Source organism: Prinia subflava, chromosome 3, assembly GCF_021018805.1.
Source record: "Prinia subflava isolate CZ2003 ecotype Zambia chromosome 3, Cam_Psub_1.2, whole genome shotgun sequence".
NCBI lineage: Eukaryota > Metazoa > Chordata > Aves > Passeriformes > Cisticolidae > Prinia > Prinia subflava.
Genome location: NC_086249.1, coordinates 88,011,144 through 88,029,297, shown reverse-complemented (window position 1 = coordinate 88,029,297; position 18,154 = coordinate 88,011,144). Strand labels below are relative to the sequence as shown.

General features: G+C 40.3%; 1 protein-coding gene across 5 annotated transcripts in view; it reads left to right on the top strand.

Annotated features, from left to right (window-relative positions):
- Positions 1 to 18,154, top strand: part of MID1 (midline 1) — a 239,171-nt gene that overhangs the window by 125,972 nt on the left and 95,045 nt on the right. For 4 of the 5 annotated variants that reach the window (XM_063392821.1, XM_063392824.1, XM_063392823.1 and 1 more), the window contains exon 2: positions 16,274 to 16,989. In XM_063392821.1, coding sequence (XP_063248891.1) covers positions 16,330 to 16,989 — 660 coding nt within the window. In that variant the 5' untranslated portion in view covers positions 16,274 to 16,329. Of the gene's footprint in view, positions 1 to 5,810; positions 6,005 to 16,273; positions 16,990 to 18,154 lie in introns of those variants that run through there. The other variant, XM_063392822.1, reaches the window with a different exon arrangement.

Here is an 18,154-nt window from a genome sequence, read left to right as displayed (position 1 = left end):
TCTCTTATGCTTTGTTAGTGTTCTTTATTAAAAGGCACAGCTTTCCTTTACTAATACTTTTCAAGGCTATTCATTTTAATTTGCTAATGATCCTCATTTCTTTTAAAATATACTGATACAGTTAATATACGAACATCACTGGAAGACAATAGACAATACCCTCAGGACCAAAGATTATTTCATTAGCATTTACTTGTTTGGTTCTAATCCTCTTTGTCTATGTACTCAACTTTATTTACCATTCCCAAGAAATTCTTGTATCTGATGCTATCTCTCAGTGTCTGTACAGCAAATGCCACTGCTGTTTTCAGTAAGAAGATGCTCCCTTCAAAAGAAAGCTGATGAACTATGGCTTTAGTTGGAAACAGAACTGAAGTTTCAGCAAAACTGGGAGCTGATTGTGAGGCTAAAATACCCTTGTAATTACTGAAACTGTAGATTCATACTGCTACTCATGAATACCACATAATCCTCCCATAATACTAAGGGCTATATTTCAATGCTTAAGAAAACAAATTTGAATTTCTTCTCTCATATAGTTCCTTGTGGCCATGGTGTAAGAACATGAACAAATTCAGGCAGTGTTTGTCAAGTTTGTTAGAGTGAAATCTATCCCAGTTTTCAGAATTGGATCACATAGATGTAAATCATAATCAGACATCCTCTTTGTAAAGCATCTCCACCAAAACACTAATTTACCTGTTATGCTAAAAATCCGTAATTTTTAAAATATAAAACAGTGGAGGATTTAGATGTAGCCAAGAGCCTCAAAATGAAGACTGATCTCTGAAACTTATAGTTTTAAGGCTGTCTAGATAGTAGAAGCCATTATTCTCTCCACAATGTAGGATTTCTTGCCTTTTCAAATACTGTGGAAGAGAATTAGACTTCAGAAGATGTGTTTAGAAACTTTAGACTTCATATTTAGTGTCAGCTCAAGTTTATTTTGGCTGCTAAAGTTTATTTCATACTGCTAAAAAGCAGTTAACAATAAAGTAAAAGAAAACAATTTTCTTATCTTTCCAATACAAAACCTTTTCTGTGTGATGAGATTGAAAGGATAAACAATCCTTCTGGATATGCTGCAGGAGAAGACATAAAAAGGATTGAGTTCCTGTGCTTTTGACTGGGTTAGTTTTATTCCCCTTCCCCCCATTTTTAAACCTGTCTTTGCACACTGATATCCTTCAGACCCTATTTTGATGGTCAGGTTCAACTGATGTTTTCATACTCCTGCTCTGATCATTCCCTCAATGTCCTTCTGGGGCTCAGATTGGAATTCAGTGCTGTGTTGTTAATCTAACAATTTAGAACAGAGCAATTAATCTTCTTTCTCTATCCAAAATGCAGCACTGAGCAAAAGGCTTCATTGATCACAAGGCATTGTTAAAAGCAAATTCTGTGTAGTAATGGGAGTAGCTTTTTTTCCCCTTTCTCTGCCTCACCTACCCCCAAATTTACAAGCAGCTGCAGTATATTCTAAGTAAGGGGATTTTTTTGTTTGTGGCTTACTTTGAAGTTCAGAAAACAGCCTTTTGTTTAAATTGGGGCAATATGATATTTAATAGAGCAATTTATAATCTCTTCAAATATGAATCAATTTCTCCTTCAGCAAGGCATGAAGTATTTTACAATCACATGCTGCTGTTGAAACAATAGTTTTGCCTTTCTCCAAAGAGCCTTAATAGTGGGTCATTTATAGTCTGGCTTATTGGGTCAAATTCAAATGATATTTAAATACAAATGAAGCACTAGGGGGAAAATGGCACACCTGCATACAGTGACCCTTCAATGTCTTAAGAGTTCTACCAATGAGGCCAGAGGAGGTTTATAGCTCACAGAGCCATTAATGTGAAACAACTATTTGAGGAAGAATAACACTTAGCATTCATATGAAACAATTTCATACTAAGAAATTGCTCAAATTGTATCACATGAATCACTCTTGGTGACATAATATTTCTTAATTTTTCCTAAAAGCCAGACTGCTTTTTTTCTTCCTTTTATGTCCTTAGTGTTTAAAGAGCATTGCAAGATGGAGATGCTGACTTAAAGGGAGGAGCATCTGTATTTTCTCCACTTCCTTCACTTGGGGTGAGCAGAGGCTGTGGCTAGTCAGAAATGTACTGAAGATATTTGCCTGGAGCAGGAAAACCCCATGTCTCAGACCTGCTGTTAAGAACAGCAATGAGGCTGCTCTTACTCTGGCCCTGTTACAGAAAAATGTGAGTTGCTCATGTCATTTGGATCAGCCCCTCTGTGCTGACTGACCATATGGCAAGAGAAGAAGGACTGGGGACATACTATTTTTAACCAATCCACTGTTGTTGGTTTTCATTATCATAGAATTCTATAATTAGCTGTATAGAACAAGTAATTTATGTGATTGTGCTTGCCTGTGGAAAAGTTACAAACTGCAGACATTAGCATATTTGTTCCATTTGTTAATATTACAGTTTCAATATGATCCATTATACTACACTATGTCATCTGCTTTCTGAAGACAGTGGACTGATTGTTTGGAATAAGTGCCCAGCAGCAGCACCTACCAATTTAAAAAGTGTATGTTCCTTGTCCATCAAAATAAGATAAAATTGCACAGATAATGAACTAGAAAAGAAAGATCATATTTCTGTTCTGCACATTGAAGAAGTGGCATAGATAATTCTCTTTTGAGGGCAGAAGGCAAAGCAGTAAAAATGAGATTTGGAAACTGCGTCTTAGTATTTCCAAATTAGCAAGAGAAAAAAAAATCTCACTTTCTAGCTTTCTTAAAACCACATGGACCAATATTCAAGTCCAACTGTTTTTACAAAGATATCTCTGCGTGATTCACTAAGGACTCAATGGAACCCAGCAAAAGCTGTGCTGGACGCTTGTGGGTCAGTGAATTTCAGGATTCACGTTGGGTTATGATTTTGTGCCCCATCTAAGTTGCTTCTCCCAGTCAGTCCTGGTATTGTCTTTTTCTAGCACTTTGAATATTTTCTGGAAACAGGATTTCTTGTAACCTAACTGGGCACTTGCTTGTTTCTATTCTATTGTTGGTCTGCTTCAGCTCCTAAGGTGCTCTGTTTCTTGCTTGCCAGGAGCATTGTAACCAGGATAACATGTAACTGTACAGCATAGCTGCAATGCGTGCAGAATATGAAATACGATACTCGATACTCCCCTAAACAACAGGATTGTGCTGATCAAACTTTTACCATGAAGACCTGGCTGTGAATTTGGCAGAAACAGTGGCTGCACAGCAAATAGACACAGTTTAGACACTCTGGCTTCAGAAATACATAGTTTTAGAATCCACACATGATGAAGGAATAATTTTACAGAGGGTCAATAGATGGATTTTCATTATAGCCTTAAGCTATATTAAATTTATATACAGTAACTTAGCTCTCTAGTAATATATTAGCTCAGAGTCTTAGACTGAATTTCTTCACATCCTGTTTGAGCTAGGGACGTTGCCAGTTGATATCTAGTGAATCTTTTGACACAGTTTAAGAAATTACTGTCACAAACTACCCCGTTCTTTTTGCTGTAACTTACTGCAACTATACACACCTTAAGCAATCATTTTTTATAGTTTATACTATGCAGAGAAACACACAAGCTGTGGTTCAGTGCTTAATCTACTGATTCTGTGGTGAAGGCAGTAAGTTTCAGCAGAAAGGAGCTATTGGTGGCTGAAATATCTTTTGTTTCCTTTGTAACATTCACTGAAGCTCTTGGTGGGTATTATAAGAACACAAATACACAACTGTGTTAGCTCTGAGCACTAGAGATGATATCTTGTTAAACTGTGGTAATTTGATTATTTTCAGTCATGTATCTCAGTCCTTCTGCTATATGAGAATCCAGCTTCATGTCTAAAGACACCTCTATTGAGGTTTTCATGAGTTTCAATAGGTATTGAAGAGGAGGAAGGCTAGAAGACATCTATTTTATAGTTCACACTTGAGTTCAAAATTGGAAGAATGGAAATTAGTGTGGTAGAGGATATTCATCAGATGACTTCATTATCTTTAGATAAGGTCATTGAACTCAAACAAGCTGGCATCATGAGTGACAGAAATACAGCTTTATGAGGCCATAGGTTTGAACTCATAATCATTCACTTGCATGCATGTGTGTATGTGCATATATGTGCACAAGCAGTGAAAAGTATTCCAAAGCCTTTGCTGAAAAGCCATCACATAGAGATACTCAGCTCTAGCTATGAAATCTCCCCCAGTGTTGCCTATTGTAACACATGCAGTGTGTTACCCACAAACTGAAGTAAAACTGGTGCAGGAATTCAGGGAGACGTATCAGCAAAATTAAGATTATTGGAATCTTAATTGTATCACTTTTATGATTGATTAAGAAGATTTAAATAGAAAAAAAATGTTTGTTCATTGAAACAGCTTCAGACTGTGGCTGGTTGTCTGCAAGCAAAGGGCATGACAAAGCTGACTAACTATAATGTGGACAAAGAGAGCAGCAGGACACCATCTGATCACAGAATCAAGAATCATTTGGGCTAGTTGATGACAAATACATCTGGATGAGTATAAGCCAGCATGGCTGGACAGTCAATCCAAGGAAACTACGTGAAACTGTTTAATGAAAGATCAAGGACAGGATATGTGTTGAGGAATCTAAAATTCTTCTGGCTAGGACTTGTGCTGTGCCTCCTACTGGGCTGCTTATAACTTGACTTGACTCTAGGTTATCCATGGACATTTAATATTGTGGAAAAGGGTTCTAGTAATCATAACCCCTCTACACATCTGTCTTGCTTTCTGCATACTTAGTTTGCCTCTTAGAATCTGCTATTCCACACACAAGTTAACAGACATTGCCAGCAAAAAGCTTTAAAAACCTTATGAAGAACGTGCATTTGTATGAGGTCTCTGGTCTATTGTTTCAAGGAAATGAAATGAATAGGAAATTAAATAATCACAACAGTTGTTTATTGCCTCAAAAGAACAAAGTACAGGCTCTTCCATGGAAGAAAAACCTAATACAAATGTGGGTTTGCAATCTTATGCTCAGATGTCTGAGGTATGTTTTGTTTCACTTTGTTGTCTTACCATTGTATGAAAGAGGGCATCGCAATATGAAAAAAGGAGAACAGAAGGAAGCAATTCTTTCCTGCTGTTTCCACTTTGTGTGACTTTTAACACCTTTGTTGGAGACCAAATGTCTGGTGTGACTCAGTCAGGATTCCTCCGAGGCACTTTGGTAAAGCATTTGCAGTTTCCTGTTGCAGTTTGCTGCTAATGTACAAGATAACGTAAAAAATTTAAAAAAATAAAATTAAGCAACTGCTCTCATCTTGTGTTTCACCTGGTGAATCTCAGACAGTAGGGTTTGTAAGAAGAGAAGCCTTTCACACAGGCATTGTACTTTCTCAGATTGTCCCCACTTTTAGCATACTCCTGCTAGACTTTGCACTGTTACATTTTTTGAGTAATATTTGGAGAAAACAATAAAAAGAAGTGATTATTTGCTGCAAGTCTGTTGTGCAGAGTTCTGCCGTTCTGGAAAACAACAAATGCACAAATGTTCCCTTCGAGCGTGGCGGGTTTGGCCAGTCCAAGCCAGCCCCGATCCAGGGCTGGGTGCCCCCAGGGCTGAGGCCAGCCACTCTCACCCCAGCCAGCCCTGCCAGCACAGGCCTTGCCCCGCTGGGATCTCTGCCAGAAGGTGCGGATTTCTTCCTGCCTTCACCCAGCCGGGCTGGCCCCGGGAGGGACGGAGGTGCTCTGCAGTGGGTGCAGCACGAAGGGCCGGCTTTGGGAGCAGGATCCCGGCGGAGGCGGTTAGGTGGAGCGGGTTTTCCTGCCATTGTAGGGGAGATTTTCCTGTTGTGTTTCAGCCACCAGTGTCTTGCAGTTGCAGGCGCAGTCAGGATCGCTGGGACAGGGGCTCCTGCCCGGGCTGCCGGGGGTTCCCGAGGCCAGCGCGGCCCGTGTCCGCAGCGATGCTCCCCACAGAGGATGCGGGGCGGGATCCAGCGGTGGGTATGCGGCTGGGGGGCTCCGGGGGAGCGCAGCAGATGCCTGTGTGTGCGCTTGCCATTGCCAGTAATTTAGGAAGTATTTTATAATGTGTTTAGCAGTCGCAGGGAGGAGTTGAGGTTTGCTCTGTTGCTGTGATGAATTATCTTTTTTGGTACTAGAAAGTCTGGAAAAAAGGGAACATTATTCATCTTGTGTTTTCAAACAAGAACTTATTGTCTTGTTGGTTGTCATAAAACCAGTTAGAGAGATAAAGAAGCCTTAGCATCTGCATAGTGTTAACAACATCTGGAACATAATAATTCTGTTTTTAAAATAAGAGATGAAAGCTGGAATAAATGTTTGCATCGGAAAAATTAAAAAATACAATCATTCCCTGAAGCCTGCTCCAGTCCTTGTGCAAAGTCTTTCAAATTCCATTTATTTATTTGTAAATGATAAAGTTACATAACCTAAAGCAGTGACATGCTTCAAGTGCAATGGCTGAGGGGCGATGTGCTTTCAAAGGATGTGCATTTGGCAGCAGAACACTCAGACTGATGGTCTGCTCACTGTGGTTATTTTGTATGCAAATTCTCTATCCACAAAAGCCCACAAAATGCAGCATACATTTAGGAGAATCAACAGTATGTGTAGCTCATAGGTACAGAATCATCATGTGATTTTCCCTGTAAAATATTTCAAGACAGACAGTTGTCTGAGGATAAGATGACACTCAGTGATATTTGAAAGTAGGTATTTATAAAGCTGCTGGAAGCTGTGCAGATGCATACCAGTAACTCTTTCTCAAGTGCTACTCTAGTTATTACAGTAACACTGACCTGCTGCCAGCTGACAGGAAATGTACAATTTTGTTTTATTTTTTTGTGATAAACTGTGAGACTTTGTCATTGATGAAGAACATTTAAAGGGATATAATTAAGCTATTTTTTTCTCTTTCCATTCTCTCTTAAAAGCTACTAAGCTATTTTGAGATTGATATTGATGGCCTTTTATTTGCAAGGTCTATTTGTGGTATTGATACAGTAATTCAGAAGCAGAGCTATCCAAAACTAGAAAAATCCCTGCTCCCTGGAAAGAGGTTGCTCTGGGATTTTTCTCCTGCAACTCAACTTAGTTTTCTGTCTCTCTTCTTGGATTTTTATCTAGAGAATAATAGAAATTGAGCATATTTGAAGATATTTATTGGAAGCAAATTTGGCTAAACAAGTGATTGTTGAGAACCTAAGAATAAAAAGGAATAGATGTTAGAGTTTCTATTTTCTCTTTTTACAGCTCAAGAACACTAAAAAGAGTTACTCATTAGTTGATGTAGTCTTAATTTCTTAGATTCTTAAGTTTCTTTCGTACTTGAAATAAAATAAATGTATCTAGAAAGCACAAGTCACTTAATACTAAAGATAATCTCAGTTTAAATCAGATGCCTTTAGAGATGGCCACTTCTTTTCATTGATTTCCAAGGGGCTTTATAGAGACCTGTTCAGATGAAAGCCACCACTTGCTTTAGGAATTTAGGAACCACTATGCCACAAGAGAGAAGGACTGTATTCGCATATTTTCTCACTTAGTGATTTGCTACCAGGTACTTGCATATTTCTGTTCTGGTCTACAGAGCTGAAGAATGGTCCTAAAAATTATTCTGCTAAGGGTGAACAGGAGCCTGGTACCCCAAGCTGTGGTGGCAGAAACATGCCCATGACATGTGACACCAGTGAGACAGGAAATGTCCCCACTCCTCTCAGAGGTCAGGGTCTGGCAAGGGCCTGTGTGAAGATTCTCTTTCCTAATGCAGTAGTTGTCCTGCTGATTCCCATTTTATTATTCTCAGGCCCAGGAAGCCTGAGCTGGGGGTTTCCCTCACCCAGGTGACAGGTTTCTGTCAGGGGTCTAAAACAAATAACCTTCAGAGCACAGATACAGTTTGTTCCTTATCATCCACCTTCCCACAGTTCATAGCTAATTTCCTCTTCTAAGGACCTAATTAAAATCTTGATTTTTAAATACACCGTTTATCTTAGGGAGTTGAGTGTACTGAGAGTACAGCAGGCATAAATTAGAAGGAGCCTACAATGTTAGACAGTAGGGTTTGGGGGTTTTTTGCAATAGTCAGAATCTCTTTATAGTCTTTGTAAATCTGCAGAGTAGAACTCTGAGAAAATGCATCCACTTCTTTTAAAAAATCTTTTATAGACTTTTTTAAGCATCACAAATGAGGACCAGGGCACAGGACAGTGAGAGGTTAACACTGTGCATTTTGTAATGTGATTGTAAATATAAGGAGCTTTAGTTCATCAGAAATACGTCTTGTAGGTAAAGTTCAGAGGTCTGTGTGGTGGGTTGAGGTCACACCTTCATACCTGTACATCTATTGCTGTTATTTTAAATTCTCTCTCTGATAAGAAAGCAGACCCTGCTATTCTTCCACAAGAAATTAAAATATTCTTATCTAGGTGAAGACAATGATTGTGAACTTTGATACCCATGATTCCCTTTACTTAGCTGTGGGGAAAGAGCAACTTGGTGGGAAGAGAATGCAATAATTTCTTTCTGCCACCCTATGACCTCCTCTGAAAACTCACAGTAGCTTAACAACACCAGAGTTTCCCAGCCGCACTAAAGTATCTGTGTGTGACCTCTTGTGACTGGAAGGAATGTGTTGGAACACATAATTTCTGAGTATTTCTGTTGCTGTATTGTCTGTTAAAAATCAGGCTGTACTGTGTCGCCTAAGGTGTTACCCAAGCTGGGGAAATGTGGGACATTTCCAGCTCTACCATGCAATCAAAGCCGTATGAAAGCTGGTGGGTTTGCGTGGGTGAAATTATTTTACCTTCTTTTTGTTGTGGAGTGGCATCTATATCAAGGAAGCTCTTAGCTTGAAATGAATGAGGGTAAAAGAGTGATGTGGTACATAGCAATTTGTCTCCTTTGGTAAGTTTTTGAGGTTGCTCCAGTTGTTGTTTTCCATGTTGCCAGCATCAGACCAAGATGTGAACTTGATATTTGTTCCTATATAGCTATGATATACCCCAGAATAAATACCATTTTCTCAAATGAAGAGTGCAAATTTAGTTGAGGAGATTTTTGGAACAGACCTTCAACCATAAATTTAATTGGAGGTCAGTGCTAGTCACATGTGCTAAAGATTAAACAATTCATTGCTTTCCTTTCCCTGAAGAATTTTGAGGAAATATTAAATCTTGTATCCAAAGAATGTAAAGCTACAGGATTACAAAAAACTTAAAGAATAGAGACCAAAAAGCATTCCAAGTATATAGTAGTATAGGTTTATATACATGTGTAATATTGTACCTAATATATTACTATATATAATATTAAATCAGCAATTTATTGATTGCTTTGGGATTTACAGGTCAAGATTTCTTTTTCTAGTCTGTTAGTTTTTGAGCCTTAGTTATTGTTTTATGTCCCTTGATAAGGAATATGTGATGTTGTGCCAAAACCCTTAATTCTGTGAGATGCTCTTGTCTCACTGAATAATATAACAGGATTCCTCTTTTTGAAAATATATTCTCCTAGTAGCATATGTTCCAACCAGAAAGGGATGTTGTCAAGGCTCTATAACACTGCAAACAGCATAGCAGACGTGCCTTTGCTGTATTGATATCATTTAAATGTTACAAACAACTATCTCAACATTATGGAAAGACTGCATGTAACTTCTAGACAAGGCAGATGATCATTCTTCTGTAAATGAATGAATAGGATGAACTAGTAATTTTCTTTCATGCTGATCATTTGTTTTTACATATCAGGAGCTGTTGAACAGACACTATCTTTTGAATATTTATTTATTCTCACTGCTTTGATAAAAGCCAGTGGGAAAACAAACATTTGATTGCTTCAGGGTGTGTGCAGCTTGCTTTCTTTACTGCTACAGAAGTTTCCATTAAGCATTTCTAAAAAAAAATTCTGATGTTGGATTATTACTTCTTTTTGCACTACTCACACAAACTACACTGTTTACATGAATATCTCACTAGCTGTGCTCTTGGCAATTGCTAAAATCATGAGTACTCATAAACTTCAATATCTGCGCTGCAGAAGGTAAAATCTGTAAAGGACTGGGGATCACCTGGGCCATGAAGGAGTTCATGGGTTTGATCACATTTGAAATGTTGATTGAATGGGCTCTGGAACAGTCACATTCATTCGTTGGAAAGAAAAGTTGTTCCCCAGACAATTTTGTGTATATTCTAGAAAATTATAGAAAATGGCAAAAAGAATAGTATTTCCTCTTTTTTTCACTGTTAAATGAAGAAATTGAAAACTGAGGGTGTTTTTATAGCCTGTAGCTGGTTTATTACAGGAACAAAATTTAAAAATGTTACTTTTACTGTGCACTTAACAGAAAAACGTTGCAACTTTGAAAACTACATCTCTGTATTGTGGTAGTAACCTGCTTAAGCATTCCATAGATCACTCAGAATAGTGTGGGTGCTGACTGCAATTCTCCTTGTTCTGTAAATCTAGGATACATACATATATGGACACACCTATGCATGCACAACTCATTTTATTGCATTTCATACTTACTTGTATTTTGTATTCCATTTCTTTTCATATTTGTATAATGGCAGTTAATACACTTCATTTTCTATTGGAAAATGTTGCCAAGTGTTTTCAACAAAAATACTTAATCTTCAGGTGTTCAGCCTTTAAATCAGCCAGTGGTCTTGTCTCCATGAGTTTGGAGGACTAAGGTTGAAATGGCCTTACTGTAGCAGCCTTTCCATAGTAGTCTTAACACAGTAAATTGTGAGAAAACATGACTAGAAGAATGCTATTCGAGCATGCTTAGGCACATTTTGGCTATAATTCACCAAACCACTGCAAACTGTGATTTTACCAGAGAGGAATTTCAAGGAATTTTGGAACATGTCACAAGTACAATTCTTTTGCCTGGTGCTATTTGTTAGTAAGATGCTTAAAGTTTCTAGAATGGCCTACAGCTGCTTCCTCCTACAATGGGACTGAGTTCACTACAATGGAAATGAAACAGCTTTAATTCATGCCATGAGCTCCACCTTTACAAGAGTGGAAAGTGAAGTTTTCTAGGACATTGTTTTCCTCTGCTTTTCCACTTCTGATAGATTCTGTTCTCACTTTTCTTAAAGGCTGTAGGATTAGCTGGATATAAGAAGAGCAGGAGACACTGTGTGGCATGCTAAAACATTGCCTGCTAACTTTATTGTAATAGCTAGGGATTTATTCAGTGTGGGGAGAATTCTGTAGTGTTTTGCTGACCAAAAGTGATCTCAATACACTAGTATTTTTGATACATTCATTTATAAGTGTAGTTTTATACTTGTGGTGAGTTGACAGTGGCTGGATGCCAAATGCTGACCAAAGCTGCTCTGTTACTCCCTCCTCAGCTGAGCAAGGGAGAATAAATATAATGAAAGGCTGATGGGCCAAGGTAAGGGCATGAAGAGATCACTCACCAGTTACTGTCATAAGCAAAACAGATTCAATTTGGGAAAATTAATTCAACTTTTTACCAACCAAATCAGAATCAGGTAATGAGAAATAAAATACCTTCCCCTCCACCCCTTCTTCCAAGGCTTAATTTCACTTCTGATTTTTCTGCCTTGTTCTTCCTAGCAGCAGTGGGAGGTAGGGAATGGAGGTTGCAGTCAGTACATCACACATTGTTTCTGCCACTCCTTCCTCCTCAGATGGAGGACTCCTCACACTCTTCCCTGCTCTGGAGTAGGGTCCATCCCGTAAGAGACAGTAACTCCTACAAGAATTTTTGCAACATGAGTCCTTTCCACAGAGTGCAGTTCTTCACAAACTCTGCAGTGTGGGTCCCTTCTACAGAGCACAGTCCTTCAGGATCAAGGCTGTTCCTACACAGGTCCCTCACAGGTGACAAGTCCTGCCAGGAACCTGCTCCAGCATGGGCTTCCCATAGGATCACAGACTCCCTTTGGCATTCACCTGCTGTGGTGTGCAGCCTTGCAAGGGCTGCAGGTGGATCTCTGCTCCACCATGAACCTCTGCAGGCTGCAGGGAGACAGTCTGCCTCACCATGGGTTTGTGCGGAAAAATTCACTTTGCCAGAGGTTTATGTCCAGAAAGGAGACAGAGGAGTCCTGTAACTTTATTTATGAACAAAGGGAGAGGCCATAGGGAATTTCTCAATGGGGTCTCTCAGACTGTTGGAGGACGCAGCCTCCTTTTCATCCCAATTTTCCTGGCCTCTCCCTTTCCCCATCGGCTAAGGCACTTGGACGATACAGATTTCCCAATTCACCTATTATATGTGCCCTTTAACCTGCACACACAAACACAGAAACACCATTTGTACTACATAGCTCTATTAAGTCTTTGTTCTTATTCTCAAAGTTGAGAAATTTAGCACGACCTTGGCTGAGCAGCAGTCCCCATCAATTAGTAACCTTTTCTGAAACTCATGGTTTCTCCTGTTACTTCCCTACCTGCAAGTCCCTGGGCCCTATCTACAAGCAGATTCACACCATCTGCTTGCAAAGACACATTTGTCTTACTCCTTTCGGGCTGCAGGGAAATCTGCACCTGGAGCACCTCCTCCCTCTCCTTATTCACTGTCCTTGTCTGCAGAGCTGTTTCTCTCACATATTCTCACTCTCTTCTTCTCTGGCTGCAATTGTTTCTCTGCAGTTTTGGTTGGTTTTTTTTTTTCTTTTCCTAAATCTGTTATCTCAGAAGTGATCCCACTGTTGCTGCTGGGCTATGGCTTGGCAAATGAAGGTGTTAATGCCACCTACAAAATAAGTCATGTTTGTAAGCAGAGGTACAGAGATGCTAATTCCACTAGTGTTAACAGAAGTCTTGCAAGGAACTAGATTGATGTTGGGATTTAATTTAGTGCATGTTTACAACATACTGCATAACTAATCATTATGTGCCTGGGGAGATGTCACAAATTCAAAGTTACTTAAGTATATTTTTGTTGTTTAAATAACGTTTGTTTTGACAGTCACTTCTATTTTGATATCTGCTCTTAAAATACCTCCTGTGGGTAGAAGAATAATACTTGTCATTTCAATGCCATTTTGGTAATAATATAATTTTCTGCCAGTAATTCCATATTTTTGCAAATAGGAAATTATGTACTTGGTATTTCTTCACTCCTTTCTGTGTCTGGTGCCTTTGAATTTTTGAGCTAGGTTGAATATGAAATACAACCCTATGCATATATAAACCATGCATATTTTGTGTCTGCCTAATCTTCCAGTTTCCTGTAGCTATGGATTCTCTACCATTCTCAAGAAAAAAGGAAAAGTCCTAACTCAATATGAAACCTTAAGGCAAGGGCCAGTGAGTTTGAAAGTTTTTGTAGCTTGATCATCAGCCCACTGATCTGTACTTTAGGCACCTACTTAAAAGTGAAAGCAGAATTAGTGGATTAATCATCTGATTGCCCAGAAAATGCAGCCCATCTTTGGTGAGGAGCTCTCAAAGGATTCATTATTCAGTCCTAGATGTGGTGTGTTTTGGCTTATTTGCAATGCAAAAGAAAACAGGGAAATGTAATTTTTTTTTGGTTTCTATCAGTGTGCTCAGCTTTGTTTACCTTGGAAGATAGGTTCTTATTCCAAGACGTTTACAGTCTGAGATCAGATTTTGGCACCCTTGCTCATACTGAATAGCATTAGTTAAGGCTCAGCTGCTGCTCATTCAGGTCAGATAGATTAGAGTTAGTCATCAATTGAGATGGTATTTGTGTAGAGCCCCGATGGTGATTCAAACATCTTTCTATGAGGCAGTGATGCAAATGTTTTTCTGCTGCTTCTAGCTGTTTATCTATACTTCTCTTTTATATGAGTACCATAAAAAAGACTTTGCTTAAAAAAAGTGCTTTAAGAGGGAAACAGAATGAATAAAACTGTTTGGCACATGGAGGAGCAGAAGGAATTTTGTACAGAAAGATTAACATAGAGGAAAGCCCTGTATTCTGAACACGGTCCTAAGAAACAATCCTGAAAGGCTGGAGGGTTTTCACAGGGCTGCCAATAGATGAGCAATGATTAGTTTGTCTTTTTAAACATTGTCTCCTGCCAAACCTAAATCCCCTTCTCCCTTTTCCAGTGCAACATTCAGCCTGTAGGATAACGGATGATGAGCTAGACAGTTGTGGTGTGGAAGGGATTCAAACAATGTGAATGAGATTTTGATCTTCTGGGACTTCTGTGAGACAGAGAGTGAAGAGGAGGAAAGACAAACTGGTCTTCATTTGCAGAAAAGGCTTTAATCTCTTTTGTGCTGTATAGCTATGGCTGAGAGGGGAGTTGTCTTCCTGCTTATATTAAATTTCCAGACATTTAATTTTGACCAGATGCACTGTGCAATTATGGCAGCTGATGGATAACTATAAATGAATTAGTCTTTGGCAAACTGAACTTTATTTCAAAAAAGATCAGCATCATGGAAGATACAGGAAAGCAAATTTTGTGATGGGGTCAGTGCATTTTTTAAATGCTCAAATTTCTTGGCAGAATAAAAGGACGCATTAGTGGAAAGAGAGAGGCAAAGTATCCTCATTTCTAGTCATACGTCTGGAACAGATGCCTTGCTGCTCTTCCCACACAGCAAGGAGGACTAAATACCAATGGTGGAGTCTGAACCTTGCCTCTGTTTGCTGAACTTTCCTTTCTGCTTTGGTTCGTGTTGGGGTTATAGGTAGCATTCCTGTCACCGCCACCACGCTCCCCACACTAATTGTCATGAACTACAGAAGATTCAAGCATGCTTGGTTCCCAAGGCTGCTAATGAGCCCTGAGCTTTTCTCACCCTTAATGAATCAAGGTTTGTTTGTGGGGGATTCTTGTCCTTCTGTCTTTTTCCCTGGCCAGGGGAGGAGTCAAGAGTTCACACAACTGAACAATGACTTTACAGTGTAAAGACCATGCAGCTGTGCCATCTGAAGCCATCCTCAGTTATGAGCAACAAAGCTTAAATAGATTGTACTGTGAAGAGGTACAGCTCTGTGAGTGTGAAGCATAGCTTTTGCTTCTGCTCCACTGACCTGTCTGCTTGCGGCAGTGACGGGCCCTTGACGGGAGCTTAGGCAGGGAGAGTCGCGCAGGGAGACTCTTTCAAAACCATCCTCTGTAACACTGAGCGCAGGAAAAGAAGCAAAATGAAGTTTCAGTTGATCTCTGATGGGGGTGTACTGCTGCCTTCTCCAGAAAATCCCATGCCCTCCATTCAAAAATCGTTGATTCTTGTCCAAATCCTCTTCAGGGGTTTAATAAGGTCATTAAAGCAAGCCATAGTTCGAATGTTTTAGCAGTAGAGAGTACTCATTCAAAAGTGGATACGTACACAAACTCTTCCTAGGCAAATCACACATTTTGCTATCTTGCTGTCTAGAGGCTTTTCTTGTATTAGAGGTTGGGATCATAATTAATTTGGGCTAAACTGGTTTTTGGCATCTACCTAATTAATCTTCATTTAGACATTTCAGTTACAACTCTGTGTGCTCCTGTGGCTATATTAATCTTACTACAAACCTGTCTGTGACATACTTTTTGGCACGTGTATACAGGTATACATGCACAAAAATAGAGGTCCACATAAATACAGCTGCATGTGTTCTTGAAATATATGAATATATCAGTATATGATATATATCATACATATATGTAGGATATCCCATGCTAGAAACATTATTCCTTATGTTTATATCCAAATATAGATATTTACACAAAAAACACAGACATGCACTCTAAATGCTGTGCTATTACAATAGTAGCAAGTGAAAATTTCAATATGATGAAATAACTTTTTTAATGCTAATAGAGATTTTAAATTTGTGAGTTGTAATACTCTGGACTAATTCTTGCACAATACCATACAAAGTTGAAGGATTTTTTTTAAAATGTTTTACTAATACATAAGTGAAGCCAAAAGCAGCATCTGCAAAAGAAATCTAATTTTGCTGTAATAAGCTGTTTGAAGTTCATCATTTTGGGTTTTAATAATGCACAGAAACATCTGCTGTTTTCTTTGATGGCATGAAAGAGAAAGAGAAAAAGATAAAGAACATTTGGGTTTTTTCATACTTAAGCGAACAGAGAGGGTAAATAAAACAGTTTAAATACCTTGATGTGTGTATGTGCAGGTTCAAAACTTTTGATTGCTCTCCCGCCCGGCATGGTGGGTTGACAGACCAGGGAGAAGTGGCGAAAGCTGACAACCCCCCATGGCTGACCCCTCATGTTTTCTCTTGCCTAATCGAATCTTACATGTGTTTCCAGATAGCTGATCAGCTTCCCTGGATTTCGCTGACGCCACAGGAAAGCTTTGCCTGAAGATGGAAACACTGGAGTCAGAACTGACCTGCCCTATCTGTCTGGAGCTGTTTGAAGACCCGCTGCTGCTGCCTTGCGCTCACAGCCTCTGCTTCAACTGCGCGCACCGCATCCTGGTCTCCCACTGCGCCACCAACGAGCCGGTGGAGTCTATCACCGCCTTCCAGTGCCCGACCTGCCGCTATGTCATCACCCTCAGCCAGCGCGGTCTAGACGGGCTCAAGCGCAACGTCACCCTGCAGAACATCATCGACAGGTTTCAGAAAGCCTCCGTCAGCGGGCCCAACTCCCCCAGCGAGACCCGCCGGGAGCGGGCGTTCGACAACAACAGCATGTCGTCCTGCGAGAAGGTGCTCTGCCAGTTCTGCGACCAGGACCCTGCCCAGGAGGCGGTGAAAACCTGCGTTACCTGCGAGGTGTCCTACTGCGAGGAGTGCCTGAAAGCCACTCACCCCAACAAGAAGCCGTTCACTGGCCACCGCCTCATCGAGCCTATCCCGGACTCTCACATCAGGGGATTAATGTGCCTGGAGCATGAGGATGAGAAAGTTAACATGTACTGTGTGACTGATGACCAGTTAATTTGTGCCTTGTGTAAACTGGTCGGGAGACACCGTGACCATCAGGTGGCAGCTTTAAGTGACCGCTACGACAAGCTAAAGGTCAGTGTTACCTATCAGCTTTTTAGCCAAGCAGTGTGTGGTTGGGAAGGAAAATACCCTTTGGCTGCATGCTAAAGTCTTCATTCCGGCAGTGGTTGGGAAGGGCAGATGTGCAGTCTCTAATCATATGAGATACATGTACAGATCTGTATGTGTGTTTGTTCACCATATACAAGGTGCCAGATTTTACTTAAGAAAATATTCCTCACTTGTGTTTGGGTTTCTCTAAAGCTCTCATAAGGAATATGCAGCGTAAATTCCTGTGTAGGTGAATTTTCTTATCTACCTGCAGCTGGCAAGGTTTAGCACTGACTACACAAATACAGATGCTGGTTGAAATGTCATGTATTCTTTGCATACATTTGGTGTTGATTATTTTTCATTATGCTGCTTTCATTGTGAAAAGCCCTTCACATCACCACTAACAGGAGGTGCATTTATTTGTGCTGGCTTCAGGAATGTCAGCTGCCCGTCCAGCCAGGGAAGCTGAACGCCGGCTCTGCTCGCCCCGCACTGCCTCCCACCAGCCTCGCAGGCAGTGCAGTCCTAGAAACAAAGCCAAAATTGTTTCTGATCTTCTTGCAGCATTCCCACAGTTCAGCAAGCTTCCTGGCATACCAGGAAGCTTGGAGGCTTCCACAACCTGGCCCTGTGGAGGACACCCTGGGTGAGGCAGCAGTGGGCAGCTGGGTCTCAGGGTGCTCTTGAGGCTCTCCAGCCTGCCAGGAGAGGTAGAGCTCCTGCTGGACATTGAGGCCAAGGCAGGCGACCTCACACCCACTTGGGTGTACATTTCTGTCATGCTGATTCCTGTGCTGCTGCAGAGCCAAGGCAGGAATTAGGCATCCTGCACTTTCCTCCACCCACTCCCTCTGGACGGTCTGCATATGTCTGTGTGCAGCTGTGGGGAGAGTTTTTAAACATGGACTGGAATCCAGAAATCACAGGCATAGAGAGCAAGGTTTATCTGCTTGAACGTGGAAAAGAAACTGAATTAATTAATTAAGTTTAATTACCTTAAATACTTTCAGATTAAACAGTGGGGCTGCACTCGTGTCTATGATAACTTAAGGTACTCTCTGGAGTACCTTATCTGCACACACATTCTGTGTAGGTTTTGTGCCTCTGTGCTATGCAAACATGGCATCATGTTCTATGATTATAT